The 27,081-nt window shown below is 48.3% G+C and overlaps 1 protein-coding gene across 4 annotated transcripts in view; it reads right to left on the bottom strand.

Moving 5' to 3' along the window:
• Positions 1–402: 402 nt before the first annotated feature.
• Positions 403–27,081, bottom strand: part of TTLL11 (tubulin tyrosine ligase like 11) — a 222,328-nt gene continuing 195,649 nt past the window's right edge. For all 4 annotated transcript variants that reach the window (XM_069474610.1, XM_069474612.1, XM_069474613.1 and 1 more), the window contains one exon: positions 403–1,319. In XM_069474610.1, the coding sequence (XP_069330711.1) occupies positions 1,027–1,319 (293 nt within the window). In that variant the 3' untranslated portion in view covers positions 403–1,026. The remainder of the gene's footprint in view (positions 1,320–27,081) is intronic.

Here is a 27,081-nt window from a genome sequence, read left to right on the forward strand (position 1 = left end):
TGCTGTTCTCACCCACGTCTTACTTCCTCCCCTCTGAAGCCCTCTCCCCTCACCTGGGGCCCAGCATAGTGCTGGGCACTCAGGGCCTCTGGCACTGCTTGTTGTGGACTGGCTGACCACATGGCCAGCACGCTACCTATGCAGAGGTCCACTCAGACCCTCTGGTCAGGGAGGCTGAAGATGAGATTCTTTTCTTTCTTTCTTTCTTTTTTTTTTTTTAAGACTAGTCAAGTGTAGTAGTGAGAAGGGGGAAAGTAGTAGAACAAGGAGTTCAATCTGTAACTGTGAACAATCAAGTGAGATAACTCACTACGTTCGGACCAGCCTGAAGATGAGATTCTTGCTTTGAGGTCAAGGTCAAACAAAATCAAACAATAAGATCTCTGAGGCTTCTGCCGGCTCTGAGGCTCTAGGAGCCTTATTTAGTTACTTCTTAATTAATTATTTCTTAATTAATAACAAACCAAACACCGCAGCAACAGGCAAGCTAATGAAGTAAGTGAGGCTAATCTGTTAACTACATCCATGTAGCACATGATTGGGACAGGAGGTTCTCGCACATCTGTGCGATCTTTCCACTTCCTTGTCATGGAAAGGGTGGTAGGAAATAGACATGATATTCTCGGGGGCCTTTAGCCAGTAAGCTCTCTGGGGCCGCGACAGACCCAACGCTTGGCTTCCTCTGCCCAGCCCCGGGCTGGCACTGCTTGTGCCCACGCCCCAAACACGGCAGATTTGCCCCCGTCGGTGCTTCCCATGAGCCCAGAATAGAAGGTGCCATCTGTCACTGTTTAGATGTCATATGTCCACTGATGACTCGCAAACAGGGCGGATCACCCCGAGGCGCTGGGAGGAGGGCAGGCGGGAGCCAGGCGGCCTGGCGAAGCACAGCTCGGCAGGACAAGGACGGTTACCAGGGGTCCCAGCCAGGAAGCTCCGTGGCCAGCTGGTCCCCCACAGGCCGGCCGCCCGCGCTCTCTTCAGCCCTGGAGGGCTCTGTCTTCTTCTGGGAGGACGGAGTGGCCCTCAGGACAGAGTGTGTCTGGGATAGGAGAGCTTGCTGGCGTAGCTCATGGGGGGTAGCACGTTGCCTCCCACCGGCTGGGCCGAGGCCGAGGGCTCCTGGGGAGTGTTGCCGTGAGGGGACCGGCCCTCAAACGGGCCGCTCCGGCCACACACCAGGCGCTTCTCATCCAGCAGGGACAGGTGGTATTCGCACAGGTCGATCAGCGAGGCCACCTGCTCGTGGAGTGGCAGCGTCTTGAACTTCCTCTGAGCCAGGAAGAAGAAAGCCTCCACGAAGGCCTGCAGACACATCCCTGCGAACAGAGAGACCAGGTGAGGGTGCGCACGAGCTGCCCCGGGAAGGCCTGACCCCGAGCCGGCCGTGCCGCTCACCTCTGCGTCCACTCTGGGGACTCACAGAGCGCCCGCCAGGCCCGGGCACCGGCCGGGCATGTTACAGCCGTGTCCAGATTCGATGCCCTGAACAGCCCTGTCGAGTAGGTTCAATTAACCCTATTTTACTGTCTCGGAGAAGTAGAGTAGAAAGTGGTGGGGATGGCATTTAAACATGGCCCAAACCCTCATCCCTCAGCACCATGAGGAAATGTCCCGTTAAAACCCAGCTCCCCAACTTTTACTAATATGAGAAGGGGACAAACTTACAGTGAGGTTCTATATTGTGACAAAGGTGTTGGTTACATAGGGGTGTGCCTTTGTCAAAGCTCAAATTGTATGTTAAAGTTCATGCATTTTGCTGTATGTAAATTTGACCTTGAAAAGTAAAATAAACCCACCCTCTTCTTTCTGGCCAAAATCCTACGCTGGATCGGATGAGCAGCAGTCCCCATGGTGCCCGGGAACGCTCTCCCCTGCTCTGCCTCGTAAGCTCCTGCTCATCTTTGGGATCTGAGCTCAGAATCTCGCGTTCTGTAAAACCCTCCCTGATCCCCAGATTAGATCCGGCCCCTGACACAGGCTTCCAGCACTTTCTTTGCAGGGCCTGCTGCAGCTCCTCAGGGGTGTGTGGTCTCCATCGTCCCTGCTGGACTAGGAGCCCCAGCTCCTCACTGCACCCCCAGGGCCAGGTAAACAGAAGGTGCTCAGTGTAGACATGATGACCACATGAGTGAGTGAGTGAGTGAATGAATGGCTTGATGCTAGGCACTTCACAGACATCGCCGCTAATCCTCACAATACCGTTGCGAGGTCAACATTAACATGCCCCTTCTTATAGATGAGGAAACTGACGCTCAGAGAGGTTGAGTGACTTCCCTAAGGTCGCACAGCCAGAGAATACTGGCCTGGAAATTGAAACTCTGGCTGCTGAGATTTTTAACTAAGTTGTGCTAGCCAAAAGGCTCTGAGTCTTCCCAATGTCCAAGCAAAAGTGAAGCCTGAGATCTAAACCTATGGGACTCCCTGGGCTCCTTGGGGAAGGTGACACTAAGGCCAGACCAAAGGCCACATGGCAGTTTAGATGGGGCTGGCTCTGACTTTGCTAATCCACACCTTCCCTTCACTTGCTCCTGGTCCTGCGGGCAGAGGCCTGGCCTGGAGTGTGTAGATACAGCGTCATCTGTGGGCCCTGGGATCCCAGGGGAACTTGAGCCAAGCAAAGGAGTTGTTTTGTGTCTCCTTCCAAGCCCACCAGAGCGTTTTAGCTCGGCTCCTCTGCACTCAGGATGTCCTGCAAGTCCCCTGCCCCGTTTGGTCCTGACAGGAGGAGCTGATAAGGAGCGCAGTGACCCTGCTGTAGAACCTTTTCAGTGTAAACAGACAAAGACACGGGGACATGGGGGCCGCAGTCTAACTCAGGAGACAGACGTTTCCTAATCACGGAGTCTGGGCCGGTGCTTTCCCAGGCCGTGCGCGTGTGCGTGTGCATGCGCCGTGTGTGTGCATGTGCTGGCGTGTGTGTGTGTGTGTGTGTGTGTGATGGTCAGGTGGGAGGGTCAGATACGCAGAGGGGAACAGACCGGGATCTAAATCCAGAGAAACCCAGTCCAGCCTCCACCTGCCAACTGTGTGGTCCACAGTGCTGCTCTAAGTGCAGTCGGCCGGCAGGGCCAAGCCCACGAACTGTGTCCCTGGGACCTGACAAGATAAGGAGCCTGGGCCAGAATGTAAACCACCCTCTCATCAATCACACTGTTAGCTCTGCTGACAGTGCTCTGCAGCAAGCCCTTCTCTATAAGGCCAGTGGCCGGTGCTGTTTACACCCGGCTCGAGCCTCTTGTCCAGACCGTAAGCGGCAGTCTGCGAGAGGCACCTTCGCGCGGCTCTGACCCCCACAGCCCCCCGACACGACGTGCACTCCAGCCACCGCCAGCCTGTTAAAACTCAGATGCTAGGGCCCACGACACTGCGTTTCTTTTAAATTTTTTTTTTCTTTTTTCCTCTTTTTAGCTTTTGAATAAGATGGTTTGAGACACTGCATTTCTAGAGCTTCCTGGTGGTGCTAATGCCACACGTTGAGTAGCAAGGATCTCGCAATTCACTGCAGGTTTTTACTCAACAAATATCCATTTTGGCCCCTTAGTTGGAGGCAGACTGTGATTAGAGATACAATGCACAGAAAAAATACAATGAGGACCTCGTTGGAGAAAAACCATAGCCAAATCATTGGAAGACGACATTCTAAAATGAGAAGTGGGATTTAAATGGGTTATGCTTAATTTTTTTTGCTTGTCTGCATTTTCTGATTTTCTATAGTAAACATGCATTTAAATTTCAATTTAAAAATATGCGATGGAAAATTCTAGTGCATGGAAAGAGGTGGTAGAGGGCTGCCGCTTTTAATCATGAACCCTTTGCTACTATTTGAATTTTAAGCCAGGTACACATACTACTTTGAAAAAAAGGCAAACTTTCTGTATATATACTCTGCTTTGATAAAAAGTTTACACACACGCACACACACACACACAGAGAAGAGGGAGTGAAGGGGAGGACACTGCTCCAGGCGCTCTGATCCTCTCTCTGATTTCCATTGTGCAGATGAGAAAACTGAGGCCCTCGGGCCCCACACTGGTAAGTGGCGGGGCTGGGATTCGAACCCAGGCCTAGTGTGCTGCTGCTTCTGCACCTTATTTTTGGAACCCCCTCCGAGCATCCCTGCCAGGAGGGTGAGAACACAGGGGTGAAAGACAGAAAGGCTTAGGTGGAAATGGTAGAACCTGCCGGAAACGCTGAAGCCATCGATGTGGAGGGTCTGAGGGGTTGGGGACATTTCAGTGGGGCTTCCAGACTGGGGAGGGCTTTGATGGGCGGAGGTGCGCTGGGGGTGGTGGCTGGGCCCAGGGCAGGGACGAGCAGGGTAGGGAGGTACGTGCAGCCCACGGCACCTGCGGCAGGACGGGCTGGGGAGGAGCCGGATGGGCTGCAGTCGACCCCCCCTGAGTCAGGCTCAGAGCCCTGCCAACTTAGAACCCTGGGGCTCCACGACCAGCACAGCCACCGTCACCTGGGCCCGAGATCCCTTGTCTCGAATTTTTATTTTACCAAAGTAGAGCCACCCACCTCGAGTCACAGTCGGTAACTAATGGAAACAGGACTAGACCCCAGCTCTCCCAACTGGAGCTCAGGGCAGCCTCAAACTGCATCCTTCTCTCCAAGAAACAAAAAATCCCAAACACAAGCACTTCTCTGGCGGGGTTTGGGGAAAAGGGCTGTCTCCACTGGCCTGTAGCCCTGTATACTTCGCTAACCCCACTGAGCAAACCCAGCAAGTCTGGCCTGGGAGGAGGGGGTGCCCCAAACTGCACTCCACGAGCACATGGGCCTCTGCCGCCTACAACGGCCCATTCTAAGGGGCTGTGCGTTTGAGCTGGACTAGAGATTGGCTTTGGTCCTCGTTTCATCAAGGTGGCCCAGGCAATGGTGGCCTGACCCAGGTCAATATTCAGAGACCTTAACCTTTTTAAGGCTTTGAGGCAGTGGGAGGAGGAGGAGAACGGGAGAGAGTCAGTGAGCTCAAAACACCCCAAGCTGTGCGCCGGCCACGGCTGCCTGCCGGGTTTCCACCCGCCAGGCCAGCTCGGCCCAGGGCAAGTGCCCCGGCCGGGGCTCCAGCCTCTCCCAGAGCGCCCACAAGCCGTTGATGTGTTCCATCAGGCAGGACCCGGCCTTCCTCCTTCCTTACTGTTACTCATTGTAAAATATAACGAGAACATTAGCAGGAAGGGTGGCAAAGCTCATGCACTGTCCTCCCTCTGGAACTCACGTGTCCTCACGGACTGAGGACCCCCTTCCACCCGCTCTGTCCACAGGAAGATGTGTTGTCAGAACTTCATTTTGCTTAAAATTATACCATACAGATTTTCATATGTTGCTATGCAGGCTTCGTAGCCATTATTTTGATGGCTGCATAACAGTCCGTCACATTGTTGCCTTCTACGTGGTCTCGCCACCCTGCTCTGCTCAACACTAAGACTATTTACATTCGCTCACTGTCACTGAGAACATTACAATGAACACTTGGTTTATTATTATTCTTATTACTGATTTACTTATTCCCTCACAATAAAACCCTTGGAATCAACAACCCTTGGTGGTGGTTTTAATGTAAGGTTGGCTTGGTAATTATTATAATTTCTTGTTAAAAATATTGAGGCCTTACAGGGCACCCAATAGACAGCGCACGTCCATGGACCACTCACACTCCTCAGGGGGAGGACAGCCACCCAGTCCCCTCGCCATGGGGGGCGGCTGCTCACCAGTCAAACAAAAGTGTAAAGTAATGATAACAGCGCGGTAGTGATGAAATTGTTACCGACTTTTTTTTTTTTTTTGAGACAGAGTCTTGCTCTGTTGCCCAGGCTAGAGTGAGTGCCATGGCGTCAGCCTAGCTCACAGCAACCTCAAACTCCTGGGCTCAAGCAATCCTTCTGCCTCAGCCTCCCAAGTAGCTGGGACTACAGGCATGTGCCACCATGCCCGGCTCATTTTTTCTATATATATTTTTAGTTGTCCATATAATTTCTTTCTATTTTTAGTAGAGACGGGATCTCGCTCTTGCTCAGGCTGGTCTCGAACTCCTGACCTCCAGCGATCCACCCGCCTCGGCCTCCCAGAGTGCTAGGATTACAGGCGTGAGCCACCACGCCCGGCCGTTACCGACTTTTGAAAAGCAATTTGGCAAAAGTTTTTTAGGAGCCATTCAAGTGTTTATATTACTGAAAACAGTGATTGCAATCTTAGGAATTTACTCTAACAAAATATTCCTTCCAAAGGATAACACGGTGTACACAATGACATTATTCATTGCAAGCTAATTTACATAATCAGCAGGGGGCGGGGTTAGTGCTAGACTTATAGGGCATTTTTATTAATATATCCTTTATCCTTTTCTGTATTTTCCAAATAAGACAATGCATGCTCACTGTTGATAATAATTCAGAAATATAGATATTATTTTAAAAATACCCACAACCCAGTGCCTGAGGTCGCTGGGTCTGGGAAGCACATCGTGACCCCTCCCCAGGTGGAGTTAATCTCCCTTGCTTGGCGCTTCCTCGCTTCCTCTTGCTTCTTGTCATACACTGGGATCAATCCATGGGCACGTGGCTGTCTCCCCGTGGGACTCTGTGCTCCTGGAGGCAGGGACCACGTCCCAGTCCTCCCTACAATCCCAGGCCCCGGCACAGCCCGGCTCACAGCAGGAACCAATAAAATAAAGATCCACTTAATCTGCTTGAGAGGACCGTGACCCTTTCAACAATCGTGTGATGCAGGTGTTACTATTCCCATTTTACAGCTGAGGCCCCAGGTAGCCAAGGGGCAAGAGAAAAGGGCAACCGATAGAAACTCTCAGAAGATTTGCAAACTTACGAAAACAAAATGATCCAGACCAGAGGCTCTCAGACTTCGAGACCCCTGGAGAGCTTGCTGAAATACAGATTCAGGGCCCACCCCGGAGTTTCTGATTCGGAGTCGGAGGTGGGGCCTGAGAACGTGCATTTCTAATAAGACCCCCAGGTGAGTCTGAGACCGTTGTTCCAGGAACCCCACTTTGAGAACCCTGCCCCGGCCCCCCTTCTCTCCACTCTGAGTGCTGTCTGTATAGACTTCACTCTGGAAGTCCATCTGCAAAAACAGGCCTGTTTGCAAAAGGACCTGCCCCCAAACTGGGAGAAGCTTGACTTTGGGCTAAAAACATCTACATTCTGATTGAGAGCAAACCAACCGGTTATTTTAAAAAGGCTAACGATGGAGCTGAAAAACCGTGGAATTGTTCCAACTGTGCATTAAGTCCTCTCTTAGTGTCTGAGAAACCACCCAGCCCCGGATTCTTGCAGCGTCGGGAGCAAGGGAGCCCCGCGCCCCCTCCCCGGCCCTGCCCTTCCCTGTCTGCACTGAGGCAGACCCGAAAGGTTCTAGGAAGCAGCCCACAGGGGTCACTGTGGCTGCCTGTGGCGACCAAGTGGTAGGGGGCACATGTGAAAGAGAACGGGAAGATCCGTCTACAGGCTACTGCACTAGTCCCAGCAGGAGCTGACAGGGTGGCTTGGCCCAGCATGGTAGTGACGGGGGTGGTGAGGGACGATCAGATTCTGGATCGGGTTTGAGGGCAGTGCGACGTGATCTGAGATCTGAGATCTGCCCAAGGATGGCATGTCGGGGGCAGGGCACGTCAGGAGTCTCATGAAGGAAGGCCTCTGACACCAGGCCGAGGGGACAGGCCTTCCCCCGAGGCCAGTGGTTTTCAAACGTTTTATGCATAAAATGATCTGGGCACCTTGTCAGAAATGCAGGTTCCTCTTCCCTCCCCCTGGAGACTCTGTCTGCTGGCTGTGAGGCCCCAGAAACCGCACTGGTAACAGCAGCGCTGGGGCTCCGGCACCAGTGGGTGGTCGGGAAACTTGGACTGCACATTCCAACTTGGCCAACGCTTGCTGGGCACTGGAGGCGGCGGTGGAGCACAGAGGTTAAGAGAACGGTCTTTGGGAAACCCAGGCCTGGGCCAGCCCTGCTGTTGGGTGATCAAGGGCCTTTGGGGACACACAGAACAAGCGTTGTTCTCCGAAATCCCACTGCTCACTCGCTGCCCCATGTCTTAGTCTGCTTGGGGCTGCCATAATGAAATGCCATAGCCCAGGGGACTTACATAAGAAGAATTTACTTTCATAGTCCTGGAGGCTGGAAGTCCATCACCAGAGAGCCAGCGTGGTCGGGTTCCGGTGAGGGCTCTCTTCCCAGCTTGCAGATGGCCACCTTCTCACTGTGTCCTCACATGGCACAGAGAGAGAAAGCAAGATGTCTGGCATCCCTTATGAGGACACTAATCCTATTAGATATAAGGGCCCCACCCTTATGAACTTATTTAACTTTAACTACTTCCTTAGGGGCCCCATCTCCAAATACAGCCACACTGAGGGATTAGGGTTTCAACATAGAAATTTTAGAGGGGATACAATTCAGTCCATAGCACCCCCAAACCCTCAGTTCAGCACAGGTGCACCTAGAACTTGGGGACACTCTCCTACCATGACTTAAGTCCCTGAGATGTCCTGAGCCATTTAGAAAAACATATAAGAAACTCTACCCCTCTTCTCGACTCCTCCACCAGCCGCCTGGAACACCCCCCACCGCTCTGACCGGGAGTTGGAAGGATCTTTGGTAACACTGCTTTGATGACCTGTTACCGTAAAAAGTAATGAAAGTCAACAATAATAGTTCATCTCTATTGAGCCCTCGTTATGTGCGAGGCCCCAGGCTAAGGGCTGCCTGTGCATTATTTAACTTAATCATATAAAACCTTATGAAGCAGGTGTTAGGGCCAATCCCATTTGACATTTCAAGAGACTGGCCAAAGTCTCGTGGCTGGTGGATGGCAGACCCCAAGGACCATTCTCTTAACTTCTGTACTCCATCGCTGCTTCGAGCGTCTTCAAAGACATGGCCAAGTTGGCGGGCTAATTCCAGTCATTTAGAACTAAGAAACAATTCCGGCCTTTTGAGGAAGGAGGGAGGGAGCCTCCTCTCTCTCTGCTGGATTGTCAACGAGAAGACGCGGTCAGACCCGCTGGTCTTTGCGGACAGACTTTCCCTCCCTGCCTCGGACACCCAAACATAAGCTTGAGTGTTTTTTGAAACTTCATTTAGGTTGATGGATGTCACTGGAGAAAGCAGCCTTTGAAATATTCCAGTGGCAGCCAGCCACACGTCTCTCACCTGAGACTGTCGCTCGGATGTTGAGATGTGGCCCCCGACCGGCTGTGGCCTCATTCTGTCAATCGGCTGGGCGACAGTGGCCCACTGGCTCCTTCTGGCCCGAAGTCCTCTGCTATGCGCTCCCAGGGAGGAAGCCCTGCTCTCAGGCCTTAATGGAAGGACTGGCGGCTGCTCTCCAGTAATCTCCCCATCTATTCTGGGGCTTAGGGTGGAAGCAGGAATAATACCTTCCGTGCGCACAGCGCTTTCCAATTTACAAAGAATATCCGCTTTCTCCTTTCGTTCGCAGTCATGTTCAGATGAGGACATTAGAACACGTTTCCCTCATTTACCGTTGAGGAACGCAGCCCCAGGGAGGCCAAGGAGCTGGTCAAGGTCACCCTCTGAGTGGACAAGGCAGCGTTTACACCCGTGCCTGTCTGACTCTCAAGCCCACGTCCTTTTTCCTACATTACGCTTTCTTAACATCTGACACTTACGTATTATTTTACAGTTTACAGAGCACATTTGCATGTATGATATAATTAAATTCAAATCATGGTCGACAGCCAGGGATATCATCCTAGACTGAATATGAGATTTTCTCCCCCTACCACCCCCCGAAAAATACCTGAGCTTCCTTGCTAGTAAGTAATTCTATTTCAAGGGATTGGTGTGCTAGGACCGCTCCTCGCCGAGGCCTTCTCTCTCCCCAGCCTCTAAATCTCTTTCTTATTACTCACCTAGAATAGATGTTTCTGTCTCACAGTGAGATTCTAAATGTGTGAGTGTACAAGTTTTCTGTTTGGAATCATTGGAAGGAAATAAAGCTGAATGATCTCCACCAGAATTAGCTTAGTGCTTCCTGCCCGCGCGGTGCAAACCGGCCCCAGAAGAGCGATCTGTGAGGGCGGCGCAGCTCCTGGGCGGTTAATCACAGCAGCCTCAGCCTTCTCGCCACGCAGAGGGCCCCTTGCAGCCCGGCTCGCTGTCTGCTGCATGACCATGGCCTCTCCAGGCCGAGGGCTGGGGCCTCAAAGGACTCCACAAACGGGAGTTCGAACCTAGGCATTTCCTCCAAAAGTTGGCTCTGTTAATAGTGACGGGGGCTCGACTGAGCTGGTCCAGATCCCACTCTGCCACTCACTAGCTGTCAAGGCATATCCTGTCTCTGGGTCTCAGTTTTTTCATCTGTAAAGTGGGGCAGTAATATCTGCCCTGAGTGGCTTTCGTAAGGTACCACCCAGAAAAAGCCCAATATGGTGATTAAAAATTGGCTGTGCTCCTGCTTCCCACCATCTCTCCACTTGGACCTCTGCCCTGTCCCCTGGCTTCTTGGAGTGCCAGCACAACATCGTTTCCATTTCCTTATTGCAGCGGCCGATCACTTGTCTCCTCACCAGACTGATTTTCACGAGGCCAGGGAGCCAGTAGGGCTGGAATCTACAAGGGTCTCTGCCCCTATGTACTGCGTGGCTTTGAGCAGGTCACCTCCCCTCTGTGGGCCTCACTTTTCCCGTCTGTGAAATGAGAGGCCACACTGGGTGACTGCTCAGGATTCTAGAAGTATGGGGAGTGATGGTAGCTTCTGGATGTTTTAAACAGTGGTAATAACTAAAATCATAAACCACATTTATTGAGGACTTTCTGCACTCGAGGACTCCCACTGGGCACCTTCTATGTCCCATGGCCACTCTAAGAGGCTGGGACTGCTAATATTCACAGTGTGCAGAGGACAGTGCTGAACTCCCGGAGGCCCAAGCACTTGCCCAAGGTCACACTCCAACTGCTCAAGGTCACACTGCTGGGATTCCCGCCACTGCTCTACACCGGTTCTCCCTCAGACAGGATGGAAAGCTCCTGGTAGCCCCTCTTTTAAGGAAAGAAGGAAAGAAAGCCTCCCCCTCCCCCAGCTGAGGACCAGAGGCTGCACACGCACAGTCATTGTCTCTAAGCATCACAGCAACAACAAGTCACCATCACCTTTGTCCTTGGCTGGATGGAAAAATTAATAAGCGTCAGGACTAAACCATAAATAGACCTTGCAGACAAATCATTACCCTTAGAAGCCCACAGCACCCAAATAACAAACACAATCAAAGACGAAAGCAACGATTCCATCATTTCATTAATCACAGGTCACACCGCTGGCCGGTGCTCAGTGGCCTGAGGTCCCGGTCCAGTCCCATCCAACGTCACCCCTGATGCCACCACGACACAGACACAAGTTCCTGAGTCACCGTCTGGGCAGATGGGGCCACAGTTCTGGTCACCGCTTCTTGCGATTGCTTCGTGCTATTCCAGACATTTCTCATGAGATTAATGGCTGCAGTGGAACCTTCTGGGGCTCAACAATCATCCCTCAGCAAGAGGGCAAAACCTCCAGCGTAAAAAGGACGCGGAGATACGCAATGCAGCCCCCGCAGGACGGGAACGGCACTGAGAGGAATCAGTAAGACGGTCCGTACGGCACACGCTTCGTGTCGGGCCCTGCGGCGAGGGCGCTGTGCACCTCTTATTTAATCCTCAAAACAAGGTCTGGGTGGGGGATGCTTTTATGACCTCTGCCCCCCATTTTGCCCTTCGGTTGTTCGCCTGTGTTTAACGACATGGCGAAGCTTTGCTTTGGTTCTGTCTGTGAGTTGGGTGTGGGCAGGTAAAGCCCTGGCCCAGGGCCCACAGACGGGAGCTGGTGGGGGGACTGGAACCCAGGCTCGGTGAACCCGCCTTTCAGCACGCCGCCTGCAGGCAGCAGGTTTGCCCAGAGAGGCAGGGAAGAAGCCACAAGGTGCCAATGAGCAGAAAAAGCGTGATTCCTGGTCCTGTCCCTCTGGCTTCCGGGGGCTGCCCTGTGAGATTCTGAAGGGCATGGGTAGCCCTCCCTGACATTGCTGACCCCGCCTGGCTGTCTCCAGCGATGGGGTGCTCATTACCGCCCCAGGAGGCCCCTTCTTGCTGCTGTGCGCTCTCTGCTCTGGCCTGTGCCTAGGAGCCGAAATGTGCAAAATCTCCCACCGGTCCCACGTTAACTCAGAGCAAATCTACCTCTTCTTCCCCGTGACGGCCTTTCCCTATGAGGATTCTTAAGACAGTGACCATTCCACCGACTCTGGGGGACCCTCCCATCATGGGGGTGCAGAGCCGAGCAAGCCTCATCTGACCCGGGGCTGGGGAAGTGGGGAAGGGAGAGGGGCGCCCGACGTGACAGAGGGTGCGCAACCGGGAGTGGGTAGGGTTAGGACCGAGAGGAAGAAGCGAGTCATGGCCTGGAGAGGCAGGAAGGGTACAGAGAGCCCACGCGCCCACGGTGAGAGACACGCAGACAGAGGCCACGTGTGACATCGTACAGGAGGTGGACTTTGGCTGCCTGAGCCTTGAGCTTAAGTCTGCTTACAATACTGAACAAAAAAGCTTGGAAGATGATTAACACCCAGCTTCAGCAGGAGGCAGTTCTGCTTTCTTTAACAGGACGTGGCAAGCAGTGGAGCAGGGTCCGCCCGCCCCAGTTGAAGCCAGCACGAGCTGGTTACTGCCAAGATGAAGCCCGAAGGTGACCACTCATAGACCTTTTGTCTCATTTTAATGCTAAAAATTATGCCCAAGGGTGGAGATTTAGCATGTTAATGAGACATGTGATGTATGAAGACGCATGATCGCCAGATGGGCAACTGCCAAAACTACTCCGCCTCTGCATGCTGTGATTTCAATGCTCGTGTCAAACTTTCGCTACCCTTTGAAAGTTCCCGGCCCTTTGTTTGGAGAGCCAGTCTGGTTGCTCCTTGACCAGCACTGTCTCCCTTTTGTTCTAGCAAAAGCCCCCACCATAAAGCCTTGCCTGTATACATTCCTTTTTCGCTCTTGTGCCAATTTCTATTGACTTGGGGACCAAGAACCATGAGGTAGGTAACATGTGCGTATAATGGAAGTGACAGTCCAGCTGTCCTCTGCCCTGTGTCCTCCAATTCCTGTGCACTAGAAGTGCACAGCGCTTGCAATATCAGGCGTGGATGCACAAAAGTGAAATATATGCATCTCTGTGTGTGTCAATATCCGTATAATTTTGCACACACAGGGGGCCTTATTATACGTATTGTTCACACTTAAAACATTTTAAGCATATCTTGACACCTCTCCATATCAGCATATATGAATCTCTACTGTTTACAGACTATAGGATTCCATTGTATGGATGTACCGTGAGTTTTTAACATCCTTCCCTTACTGATGGACACTTAGGATGTTCTCTTTCTTTCTTTCTTTCTTTCTTTCTTTTCTTTTCTTTTCTTTTCTTTTCTTTTTTCTTTCTTTGATGTTATGAATGATGCTGTAATGAGCATCTTTGTACACATATCAGTACACACTGGAATGAGCAATCACTTCTTTCCAGTGGAACTTCCGGGTGAGCAGTATGTACGTTTTGATAGCTTTTGCCAAACAGTCTCGGGGTTGGATCTTGAAACGTCAGCAGGAGTTTGCTAGTCCGAGCTAGGGAGGAAGATCTTTCTGGGGACAGAAACCAGGTGGTGCAAAATCTTAGTTCTCTGCAACGGCTTTCCTTGCTGCAGGGAACAGAGCCGGTGCTGCGGGCTGGCCTGGCCTGGGAGCCAGAGAGAGGACAGGGAGGTGGTCTGGGGTTGGGGCCTGCAGTGCTCCCAGCGTGTCGGCTTCTCCCCTGCTCCTCAATGCTGCCATCTGCCATCAAGCAGCCCTGGCATCTTGCGTGGTTGAGAAGCCTGCCCAACACCGCGACTCTCCTGCCACCATGCTCTCTCTCTGCTCCCTGCTCAGCCAGACTGCCCCAGAGGGATGTCAGCCAAGGCACTGGCTCCACAGCCTCCCCTCCAGCTCCTGAGAGAGGACCTCTGTCCCCTGCGTCTCCTCCTAAGTGGCTCTTGCCTACAGCCTGGCACCTTCCATTCTTGTCTCTGCTCTGAGTTCTGAGCTCTCTCTGCAGCGTCTGGCTGCGTGGAAGCTTCCCTCCTTGAGTCGCCTCTCCCCACTTCTGTTACAAGCCACTCTCCTCCTTCTCTTTGCATTTTTCTGGAAACTCCTGGCTCAGGCTCCAGGTCTTTTCTGCTGGCTCCTGCCCGCTTTACCTGGCGCAGGGCCCGCAGGGTGTGCAAGCTCTCCTCTCTCTCCTAGTCATTGACTCCCTAGGCTTACACACCTTCAGTGAATCCAAGCCCTCCAAACTGCCATCTCCAGGCCAGCCTGCTTCCTCGCCACTGGGATGTCTCATTAGCATCTCAAAGAGCCTGTTAAAAATGAATCTCTTGGTCTTCCCTTCCCAGTTCTTCTCCTCCAGCCTCACCCATTTCAATAAATGGTATCTCCACCCACCCAGTTGCTCCAGCCAGAAGCCTGGGAACTTTGCTCCAGTCCCCGCCTCCCTCCAGCACCCCCACCTTCCCCAGGATGGTAACCCCTGCGCCCCCTCCCCTCACTGCCTCCACAATTGCCCCGTTCAGACACGGCATCCAGAATGACCTTTTAGAAACACCAACACCAATCAAACCACGCAGTCCCGTCCCTGCCCCCCTTTAAGCTTTAAACTCTTCAAGGACATCCACAAGGAAGCCCACATTCCTCACCCTGCTCTGAGGGCGCTGCAGGGTCTAGCCCCCGCCTGCCTCTGCAGCTGCCTGCATGCCCTTGTTCCTGTCACCCTGATGGCTTTCATGTCCCAGAACCTGCCACACACGTCCCCTCCTACCCCAGGCCTTGTCACTAGCCTCTGCCTGGAACAGCCTCTGTCCCCCATGGGTAAGCTGAGACTCCGCTCAAACATTTCTTCTCCTGACAGCACCCTGACCCACCTCCTAAGATAAACCTCTTAGTTCATTAAAACTTAGTTATTTTATTTCACAGAATTCATCACAACATCTGATCACAGGTTTATTTCTGTGTTTAACGTCTGTCTTTGCTACCAGACGTCACCGGTGTGAGGGCTCTGGTGTTCTATTGGTCCCTGCACATCCGTCCCCGACACGTCTCCCCCCATGCCTGGCATGTGGTAGGCGCTCATTGAACATTTGTTGATCCACATAGGGTGGAAAGAACCCAGGCCTGATATCAGACAGGCCCAAGTTCAAATCCAGGGTCTGCCTCTTACGTGCTGCTGGGTGACCTTGGCCAGCTCACTGCAGGTCTGGGAGCCTCAGCTTCCCCCGACCCTGCCGGGGGGATTCAGTGATAGAACGCAGATGTAAGGGACCCAGCCTGGTGTCTGGCATGTGGAAGACACCCTGTAAAAGTGACCTTCTTTCCTGATTGTCTTTAAGTCAACAGAGGGGCCAAGCTTGGCAGAATAAACAGTCTGCTCCATAGCAGCTTGGAATTCCTGTTCCATTTCAGTTGTCCTTTGTTTCCCAAAGATGAGCAAATTGGGGGAAGTCGGACCTCCCTAACTCACCCACCAAAGGCATCCCCAAGTCCGTCCAACAGTTAACTGGCTGGGCCTTCCGGAATCTACAAAAGACCAAAGCCTCAGCCTTGGGCGGGGAGGGGTCCCCACTCGCCAAGCAGACTGAGCCCTGTCCTCAGCGAGAGGCCCCTCTGAGGAGCTCTTCAGAGCTGGCCTGTCACTTGGAGAGGTGACAGGAGGCAGATCAGTGTCAAAAATAAGACAGAGCAGTGGGTTTCAACTTGACTCACATTAAGAATGTCACATTAGAGCACAAATGAGAGAGAAGAGAAATGCTCTTTTATGCTGGAGTTTATTTTTGTCACTTTGTCAGAGAGAAATTGTAGCCCTGAGGGCATTGGAGCAGCACAGAATTACCCAAAACATTAACATGCAAATTGCCTTCCTTAGAGAAGGTAATTTTATTAGTGCACGAAAATGTTTCTTTCACTGTACTCATGCCTAGGAGCACGGCTGTCTGGGGGCCAGTTAGGGCGACTGATAGTGGAGATTTAGGGGGAGTGATGAACTTGATTGGGATTCCATTATCTCCTCCGCTTGGGACCGCCATGTATCCTCGGATGCACGGAGCATGGCACACTGTGACGCTACGGCTGGCTACTGACTGTGGTCAGCGTGGAGAGGGCAAGTGACTTGTTCAAGATCATGTAGCTTCAGTGGCAGGAGAGGTAGAGCTGACGTCATGTATCCTGTGTCTCAGGTAACCAGGTGAGCAACAGGGACCATCAGTTCCCGGAAGTAGCCGCTCCGAGAATGAAGAGCCCAGGGAGATTCCACCTGCCTAATTGTTCCCTCCCTCCCTCGCTGGCTCGCTCATTCACTGTGCTGGCCCTGGGTTCCAAACAGGAATCAGACACTGGCGTGAGGCACTCAGCCTCCACCGGGGGCTGGCGGAGAGAGAATACAGACATCTGCAAATACTTCCGATCCACCCAGGTACGACTGCGGGAGGGGTGTGCCCAGAACTGACAAAGGACAGAAGAGAGCATGGCTGTGTGGCAGGGAGGGCAGGGAGAAGGGTCTGGAAGCTTCACAAAGGAGGGTCTCGAGTGTGGGCATCATGAGGGCAGTCGAGGCAGGGAAGGGCATTATAGGCCTGGAGACACGTGGGCAGAGGCCCAGAGACCGGAGCACGCTGGCCTGGACCTGAGCAGCCCGTTGTGCCAGGTGCACAGGCATGTGTGTGAAGAGCGGGGTCAGAATGGGGCTGGGGCTGCAGAGGATGGAGATGACACTTTCAAGGACAGTCTCAAAGGCTTAAGAGTTCAGGTGTCCCCTGCAGGGCCTGGCCGGGATAGAACCACATCCTCCATGAGATTTTATAATAGCAGGGAGGGGTTTCCCAGGCCTTAAGGTGCCGGATGACAGGAGGTTGCCTGAGGCTGTGCTTATGTAAGGCTTCCTCCTCCCCCCGCAGATGTGATCAGTGGGGAAGCGTGGGCAGAGACACCCACCTGCTGCCGAGCAGAAAGCACCTCGGTCATGTAAGGTCTCGCCAAACAGCTGAGGGGAGCGCCCTTTCCAAAGAGGCTCCTGGGCCTCCCAGGCTGAGCACACCACCCCTTGCCCTGGGCTGGCTGGCAGCTGCCTCATACGGCCCATGCGGGGCACGAAGAACCGTTACCACGGCCCCAGGAGCTGTCTTTTAGGGAAGCTGAAGGGAAAACGTGGCTTCTGTTGACATTTCGGGCCAGACAGTTCTTTGTCGTGGGGGCTGTCCTGTGCATTACAGGATGTTTAGCAGCGTCCCTGGCCTCTACCCACTAGATGCCAGTATAGCAATGCCACTCCCCTAGCCATGACAACTAAACATGCCTCCAGTCGTGGCCGAATGTCCCCTGGGAGGCAAAATTGCCCCTAGCTGAGAACCACGGGTCCATCTAGACCTCACTCAGGGAAGACTCCTTAGAGGTCAAGGTTGCCCGACTCCAGAAGTGTCTCGAGTCTTCCAGCAAGATGCAAAGCACCAAAGAATACGTGTCTGCCTTCTTTCGACTCCCATGGGGCAAAGGACAGGGTAGGTTTCATCACTTACTTGTGGATTGACTATCTCAAGAAAAAATTGTGTCTAAATTATTCCTAAAAAGATCTGGAAAAAAGAGTAGGCTGGGGAAGTAGAAAGCCAATAGACAGCAGGTGGTTCTTCCAATAACATGCTAGGGCCTCAGGGGCCTTCATCTGTGTTGCAAGAGATGCTCTCCAAGGCCCCTTCTCATTTTAAACACTATCTTTCTATGGCAGTAAGAGGAATACGCACTGAGGATGTTCCCCATGATTCTGAAGGTGGCTGGTGAAAGACGGCGAACAAGGGCTGGACGAGGCTCTGTCTTGGCTAACCTGGCCACTTTCTTGATGACAAAGAACCAGTCAGGTGGCTCGTGAGATTCTCACTGCTTTCTTGGGTTAATTGAGTAAGCCCAGATTTAACCAAGGATTCCATGGAAATCTCTGAAAGGGCCTCTACGGTGAATACTTCCAGAATGCTTGTGATTGGTGCAGTTTCTCAAAGGCCATCCGAATCTGAAGAGCGTCAACTGAAGAACCATGAGGTTCTTAAATTTGCAAAGGAGAGCTTTATTCTATAAAGGGTTGCAGCCTGCAGGCTGGGAAGCGGAGCCTCCAGCAGAAGCTGAGAGCACTTGGAGGGAGGGAAAAATGAGACAGGGACTTATGCTGAACAGGCTGGCTAAGTGTACATATTCAGCAGCCTCTAGGAGGAGCTATGAATATTCACAAGGGGTGGTGCACACATGCGTAGTAAGCAGACACGCATGTTACATGTGGTCCATGTTCTCCTCGGGGTGGAGACTGAACATACCAGTGTATCACAGTAAGGCCCTGCATGTCAGAAGGTGAAGCAGAGGACAGGAAGGCACTCCGTGTGCATCCACCGTAGACTTGCCAGAACCACTCCCTGGCTGGTGATCTCTTATCAGGAAGGAATGCTGGTCAGTTGTGTCAAAACCACAAAAAGGGAGGAGCAGCATTAGGCAGCTGGTTGAAATCAGTGGTGAAGTTGATTTTTGAAAGGGCTTGTTTCTATTTCACTCTCAGGAAAGGAAGTCCAGTGGTGGGTAGTGAGGGGTAGGGTAGTACAAGGCACATCTGACCTCCTATGCCATCATGGCTTGGGGACTCGGGTTTTAAAGTTTCTCTGGGGTCCCCTTGGCCAAGAGGGGTGTCTGTTCATTTGGTTGGGGGGCTTAGGATTTTATTTTTATTTCTCAAGACAAAGAATTTTGGCTCTACCACTCACTAGCTGGGTGACCTTGGGTACATTACTTAACTTCTCTGAGCCTCAACTTTCTTCTTTGTAACCTGGAATACAAAGCTTTACTTTTAGGATTGGCAGGAAATGTATAAAATGCTTACAGAGGACTTCAGTTTCAGCTCCAACATGTAAAGAGCTTAGAAGTCATCACTCCCATCCTCACAACAAGAAAAAAAAAAGCTGAGCAAACTGAAAATCAATGACTTTTCTTAGATCCATTAAAGTACTGAGGTCACGGGGCAAACTGCCACCCTGAAAACCGGAGAGACAGGAAAATGCAGAGAATCACAGTTGTGCTCAGCTTACCTTTCTCAAGAGAAAGATTGGAAAAAATGTCCTCGTGCTTCAGGCAGTGGTGGGAGAAAGCAACCATTTGGAATATGGCTCGAGCACTTTCTTAACAAGGCCTGCCCACGGGGAAACTACTTTAGCAGAGGTTGAGCTGAGCTGGGCGTGGGCAATTAGATAACTCCAGCCTTTCTAGCCTTTGCAGAAAGGGATAGAGGCTTCCTCACACAAGGGGAGGAGAAAAGGGCTAAGAAACACTTCTGAAAGTCACAACCCACTGACTCAAGGCCACTAAGAGACTGAGATTTAATCTTAAGACCATATTAATAGAATGTCTTCTCTCCCAGCACCTTACCACCACATCGACAGGGCTCCTGTGTGATAACAGTGGGTTACAGCTGAGCTGCAGGACAAAGGTTCCATTTAAGGAGGAGTTTTTAGGGAAACCCAAAGACAACAGGGGGAGAAAATAAAACCAAGGAAATTAGAGGAAACCTAAGCCTCTGGCATCATAACTACAGGAAACATTAAACACAGCCCAGCTCTTAGCAAGATAAATATACAACCTCACACTAAAAGCCTGAAGACCTCAGTTCCTATTACCAGATACTTCATGGCTGACTTTCAACAAAAAATGACAAGGCCTGCTGAAAGGCAAGAAAAAACACAGTGTGAAGAGACAAAGCAAACATCATTACCAGGCTCAGGTAGGACACGGATGTTGGGAATATCTGATGGGGAATACAAAATAATGATGATTACTATGTTAAGGGCCCTAATGGAAAAACTAGGAAGAATATATGGGAATGTAAGAAGAGAGATGGAAACTCTGAGAAAGAATCAGAAACAAATGCTAGAAATAAAAAAAACCCACCATAGAATCAGAAACAAATGCTAGAAATAAAAAAAACCCACCATAACAGAAATGAAGAATACCTTCAGTAGGCTCATCAGTGGACTAGATACAGCCAAAGAAAGAATCAGTGAGCTTGAAAATATGTCAATAGAAATTTCCCAAACTGAAATGCGAAGAGAAATAAGAATGAAAAAAAATAAAGGAGACTATCCAGGAATAGTGGGACAATGACAAAAGATATAACATTCGTGTAATGAGACTACCAGAAGGAGAAGAAAGAAGGTAGCAGAAGATATATTTGAAGTAATAATAGCTGAGAATTTTCCAAAATTAATAACAGACATCAAAACCACAGATCCAGGACACTCAGAGAACACTATGCAGGACAAATACCAAAGAACGACACCTAGGTACATCATATTTACATTACAGAAAACTAGAGACAAAGAGAACATCTTGAAGGAAGCCAGATGGAAAAGAATACTTTACCTATAGAGTATCAGAATAAGAATTATGCTGGCCACCTCACCTAAAACCACCAAGCAAGAAGAGAGTTAAGTGAAATATTTAAAGTATTGAAAAAAAGAAACCCTACCAACCTAGAATTTTGTATCCGGTGAAATTATCCTTCAAAAATGAAGGGAAAATATTCTCTCAGACCAAAAAAAAAAAATCAAAAGGGATTTGTTGCCAGTAGACTTGCTTTGTAAGAAATGTTAAAAGAAGTTTTTCAGAGAGAAGAAAAATGATGTAAGTCAGAGACTCAGATCTCATAAAGAAAGGAAGAGCATGAGAGAAGAAATAACTGAAGATAAACGTTTTTTTTTTTTGTTCTTAATTGGTCTAATAGATAATTGTTCAAGGTAATAATAGCAACAATATATTGGGTGATTATAGCCTCGGGGTGAGTGAAATAAAGACAGCAAGGTTATAAGGATGGGAGGGAGGAATTCAAGCTCTCCCCTATAAGGTACCTGCACTATCTGTGAAGTAGCATAGTGTTATTTGAAAATGGACTCAGCTGGAAATGCGTATTGCAAACTCTAGGATAATGACCATTTTTTAAATAAAAAGAAGTATAATTGATATGCTAAAAGAAGAGAGAAAATGGATTCATATAAAGTGCTTTGTTAAAACCAGAGAAAGCAGAAAAAGAGAAGTAAAAAAAGAAATGAAGAAAAAGTGCGATGAACAGAAAACAATTACAGACATGTGGTTAGCAATCCAATTATATCAATAATTACGTTAAATGTGAATGGCTTAAATATAGCAATTAAAAAAACCAGAGACCGTTGAGAGGATAAAAAACAAGACTCAACTATGGTTATAAGAAACCCACTTTAAACATAAAAACATAGATAAAAACTAAAGGGATAAACATATACCATGCTAACACTAACTTTAAGAAAGCTGGAGTAGCTATATTAATCTCAGAAAGAGTGGACTGCAGAACAAGGAAAATTATCAGCATAAAGGTGGTAATAAAGATAAAGGGGTCAATCCACCAAGGAGACATAACAATCCCTAACATGTATGAGCCTAATGATAGAATGTCAAAATAATGTGAGACAAAACTGATAGAACTGAAAAGAAAAATAGATAAATCTACTCTTGTAACTGGAGACTTTAACATCCCACTATCAGTAATTGACAGATCCAGCAGGCAGAAAACTGGTAAGGATACAATTGAACTGAACAGCACCATCAATCAACCGGATCTAACTGACGTGTGTAAAATACTTTATCCAACAAGAGCAGAATATACACTTGTCTTCACGGGGAACATTCACCAAGACAGACTACATCCCAGGCCATAAAATACACCTTAGCAAATTTAAAAGAATAGAAATTGTACAAAGCATGCTTTCAGACCACCAAAGAATTAAATTAAAATTCAATAATAGAAAGATAGTTGGGAAGTCCCCATATATTTGGAGATTAAGTAGCACATGTCTAAAAAACATATGGGCCAAAAAAGAAATCTCAAGAGAAATTTAAAAATATTTTGAACTAAGTGAAAATTAAAATGGAACTTGTTGAAATTTGTGGGATGCAGTGAAAGGAGTGCTTAGAGGGAAACGTAAAGCACTGAATGCATATATTAAGGCAAGAAGAAAGATCTAAAATCAATAATCTAAGCTTCCATTTTCAGAAACTAGGAAAAGAGCAAATTAAATCCCAAATAAGCAGAAGAAAAGAAATAAAAATTAGAACACAAATTAATGAAATTAAAAACAGGAAATCAATAGAGAAAGTCAATGAAACCAAAAGCTGGTCCTTTGAAAAGATCAAAAAATTGATAAACCTCTTTCTAGGCTAACTAAAAAAAGAGAGAGAGAGCAAGAGAGAGGTATTACTAGATTACCAATTAGTAATTACAAATTACTAATATCAGAAATGAGAGATGATCACTACTGATCCCATGGACATTAAAAGGATAATAAAGGAATATTATGAATAAGTGTATGCCCACAGATTTGATTAGATGAAATGTACCAATTCCTTGAATGACACAATTTACCAAAACACACAAAAGGAAAAATACACAATCTGGAGATAAGGAGAGGAAAAAAAAAGAAAAGAAAAGAAAAGAAAAACAGATGGTCTGAATAGGCCTATATCGATTAAAGAAATTGAATGATAATTAATAACTTTCTAAAAAAGAAAGCACAGGCCCTGATAGGTTCACTGGTGAATTCTATCAAATATTTAAGAAAGAAATGATACAAATTCTCTACAATCTCTTCCAGAATATAGAAGCAGAGGAAATACTTCCTAACTCATTCTATGAGGCTAAAATTACCCTAATACCAAAACCAGGTAATGACATTACCAGAAAGAAAAACTACATACCAATATCTCTCATTACCATAGATGCAAAAATCCTCAACAAAATATCATCAAATCAAATCCAACAATGTATAAAAAGAATTATACACCATGACCAATGGGATTTATTCCAGGTATGCAAGGCTGCTTTAACATTCAAAAATCAATTAATCACATCAACAGGCTAAACAAGAAAAGTCATATGATCATGCTGATAGATTAGGAAAAGCATTTGACAAAATCCAATACCCATTCATGATTTTAAAAAGCTTTCAGGCCAGGTGCAGTGGCCCACACCTATAATCTCAGCACTTTGGGAGGCCGAGGTGGGAGGATCACTTGAGGCCAGCAGTTCAAAACCAGCCTGGGTAACATAGCAAAAACTCATCTCTACCAAAAAAAAAAAAAAAAAAGTAAATAAAGTAAAATAAAATAAAAGCTTTCAGCAAACTAGGAAGAGAGGGAAACTTCCTTGATTTGATAAAGAATATCTACAAATAACCTATAGCTTGATGGTGAGAAACTAGATGATTTCCTCCTAAGATCAGGAACAAAGCAAGAATGTCTCCTTTCACTATTCCTGTTCAACATCCTACTGGAAATCCTAGTTAATGCAATATGATAAGAAAATGAAATGGAAGGTATACAGACTGGGAAGGAAGAAATAAAACTTTTTTCTCAGATGACATGACTGTCAACGTAGACAATCTCAATGAATTAAGAGAGAAACATCTGGAAGTAATTAGTGACTATAGTCACTTACAGGTTGTAGGATAAAAAGTTAGTATAGAAAAGTCAATTGTTTTCCTATGTAGTAGTAATGAACAATTGGAATTTGAAATTAAAAACCTAACACCATTTACATTAGCACCACAATAAGATAAAATATTTAGATGTAAACTAACAGAATATGATCATATGATCTATATGAGGAAAACTACAAAATTTGCATGAAAGAAATAAATACTACAAAATTACAAAAGAAATAAATACTACAAAACTACAAAATTTGCATGAAAAAATAAATAAATGAAGAGATATTTCATGTTCATGGCTAGGAAGATCAATATCATTAAGATGCCAGTTCTTCACAACTTTGTGTATGGACTCAACACAATCCAAAGGAAAATCCCAGCAAGTTATTTTATGGATATTGACAAACTGATTCTGAAATTTATTTGGAAAGACAAAAGACCAGAATAGCTAATGTAATACTGAAGAAGAAGACAAAGTCAAAGGACTGACACTCACTACCCAACTTCAAAATTTACTATAAAGCTGTAGTAAACAAAACAGCATGGTATTAGTGAAAGAATAGATAATTAGACTGATGTAACAGAATAGAGAGCCTGGACAGAGCCCCCCAAAATATAGTCAACTGATCTTTGATGAAGGAGCAAATGCAATTCAAAATTCAATGTGAGGATAGCCTTTTCAACAAATGGTGATGGAACAATTGGACATCAATATGCAAAATAAATAAATTAAAATCTAAACACAGACCTTACACCTTTCACAAAAGTAGGACTGCAAACTAGTGCAACCCCTGTGGAAAGCATTATGGAGGTATCTTAAACAGATTCAAGTAGACCTGCCATTTGATCCAGCAATCCCATTATTGGGCATATACCCAAAGGAAAAAAGGTCATTCTGTAACAAAGACACATGTACCCGAATGTTTATAGCAGCACAATTCACAATAGCAAAGATGTGGAAACAACCCAAATGCCCATCAATACATGATTGGGTTAGTAATCTGTGGTATATGTATACCATGGAATATTACTCAGCTATAAGAAATAATGAAGATATGACATCTCTATGGTTCTCCTGGAGAGAGTTGGAACCCATTATATTAAGTGAAGTATCCCAAGAATTGAAAAACAAGCATCACATGTACTCACCAGAAAATTGGTTTCCCTGATCATCACCTAAATACACATCTGGGAACGACACCAATCGGATATCAGACTGAGGTGGGGGGTGGGGGAGGGGATGGGTGTATGCCTACACAATGAGTGCATTGCGCACCGTTTGGGGAATGGTAACGCTTGAAGGTGCTGACTCAGGAAGGGGGGGTGGGGAAGGGAGGGATATATACCTACATGATGGGTGCAATGCGCACTACCTGGGGAACAGCTACGCCTGGAGCTCTGACTTGGGGGGAAAGGCGGTACATGGGCAACGTATGTAACCTGCAATTCTGTATCCCCCATAACAATAAGATGAAATAAAAAAAAAGTTAACTAAAAATGGATCATAGACCTAAGCATAAAATATAAAACTATAAAATTTCTAGACAGCAACATAGGCAAAAATCTAGGTGACCTTTGGTTTGGCCATGAAATTTTAGATACAACACCAAATGCAAGATCCATGAAAGAAAAAATTGTTAAGTTGGACCTTACTAAAGCTAAAAACTTCTGCTCTGAGAAAGATATTATTAAGAAAATGAAGAGATAGGCCACCAACTAGGAGAAAATATTTGCAAAATATGTATCTGATAAAGAACTTGCCTCCAAAATATGCAAAGAACTCTTAAAACATAACAATAAGAAAACAAATAACCCAAGTAACAAATGGGCAAAAGATCTAAACAGATACCTCAGCAAACAAGACATACTGCCCTGATGATAAATAAGCATACGAAAAGATTCTCAACATAAAATGCCTTCAGGGAATTGCAAATTAAAACAACAAAGTAGCACTACACACCTGTTAGAATGGCTAACCCCAAAAAACTGACTATACCAAGTGTTGACGATGATGAACTCTCATTAATTACTGGTGGGAATGCGAAATGGTGCTGCTACTTTGGAAGACGGTTGGGCAGTTTCTTACCAAGCTAAACACAGCCTTACTATACATATTACTTAGATTCTCCAGAGAGACAGAGAGACAGAACCAATAGGACACACACACACACACACACACACACACACACAGTTGTCCCTCAGTATCTGGAAGGAATTGGTTCCAGGAACCCCCATGGATAGCAAATTCTGTGGATGCTCAAGTCCCTGATATAAAATGGCATAGTATTTGCATATAACCCATGTAGTCTTTTCATATATTAAAACTTTAAATTATCTCTAGGTTACTTAAAATATTAATATTTAATACAAGGTCTGCTAGGCAACAAGTGCAAGGAAAGGGAAGGTCTACTTAAAAAATAATTCAGATTTTTCTCTTTTGTCTGTGTTTGGGGAGTGGAGCCAGACAATGGGCAGAGATCCTGTTCTCTCCACCCTCGAGGTGACTGAGGATGAGGAAGGACAGGTGCCTGCCCGACAAAGGGGCCGCAGGTACGAGCGCACGTCACCTGGCGGCACTCCCAGGGGAGAAGTCGGCACGTGGAATGCAGCCTGCACGTCAGCAGGCCCCGGAGACGGGTGTCTGGGCGAGGGAGGGGGAGGACGAGATGGCATTTCTATTGGCTCACTTGCTTTTATTAAAAATAATTCCGACGCCGACTATTCCGTAAGCGTGTGGGGCACCCATCCAGAGAGGCCCATCTGACTGCGAGACAATTTCAAGGCTGAAGAACGTCGTTTGTGCCCGACACCCCGAGTGAGGCGCAGTGTGAAGCTGGCCTACTTATCCTTGGCCTCCCGTCTCAGAGGGGAGGGGGCGATCAATGTTTATGTATACGAGAGGCTTCGCTAAACATTCCAAATAAAAATACTTTTAAATATTTCAGCACATCGTTAACCAAACACATTTCAGAGGGGCTCACTCCGGCTGATGACAGTGCAGGCGTCAGATGACTCGCTTTAGTCGACTGAGGGGACCTGGTGGGAGACGGCAGTGAGACCCAGACACCCACAGGATCAGCAGGCTGTCGGGTCTGACACGTATGGGTTTGCAGAGCACCTACTGTATGCCACGCACAGTGCTGGGACTCATGAGGGTTCCCAGCTCTGTCTTGGGGAGCTCGATCTAAGGCCAGGGGCAGACACTGCCCCTCACTGCAGTGTGTGAGGAGTGCTGTGGTCGCGGGCAGCACGGGGGGCTGTTGGAGCAGGTGAGAGGGCACCGGGCCCAGCCGAGCACCGAGGAGGCTCCTTGGGGACGAGGCCCAGGCAGTGGCGCACGAGGGGAGGGGTTTCTGCAGAAGGCAAGGGCCCGGGGTGGTGGTGGGGGAGGACCTCCGGAGGTGGCCGGCTAGTGTGAGGCTAGTGGTGGCGGAGGACACAGAGGGGACAGGGGACCTGCCTCTATGGCCCTCATCTTTCAGCTGCTCTCCCCTGGGGGTGG

This window comes from Eulemur rufifrons, chromosome 7 (assembly GCF_041146395.1).
Source record: "Eulemur rufifrons isolate Redbay chromosome 7, OSU_ERuf_1, whole genome shotgun sequence".
Classification (NCBI taxonomy): domain Eukaryota; kingdom Metazoa; phylum Chordata; class Mammalia; order Primates; family Lemuridae; genus Eulemur; species Eulemur rufifrons.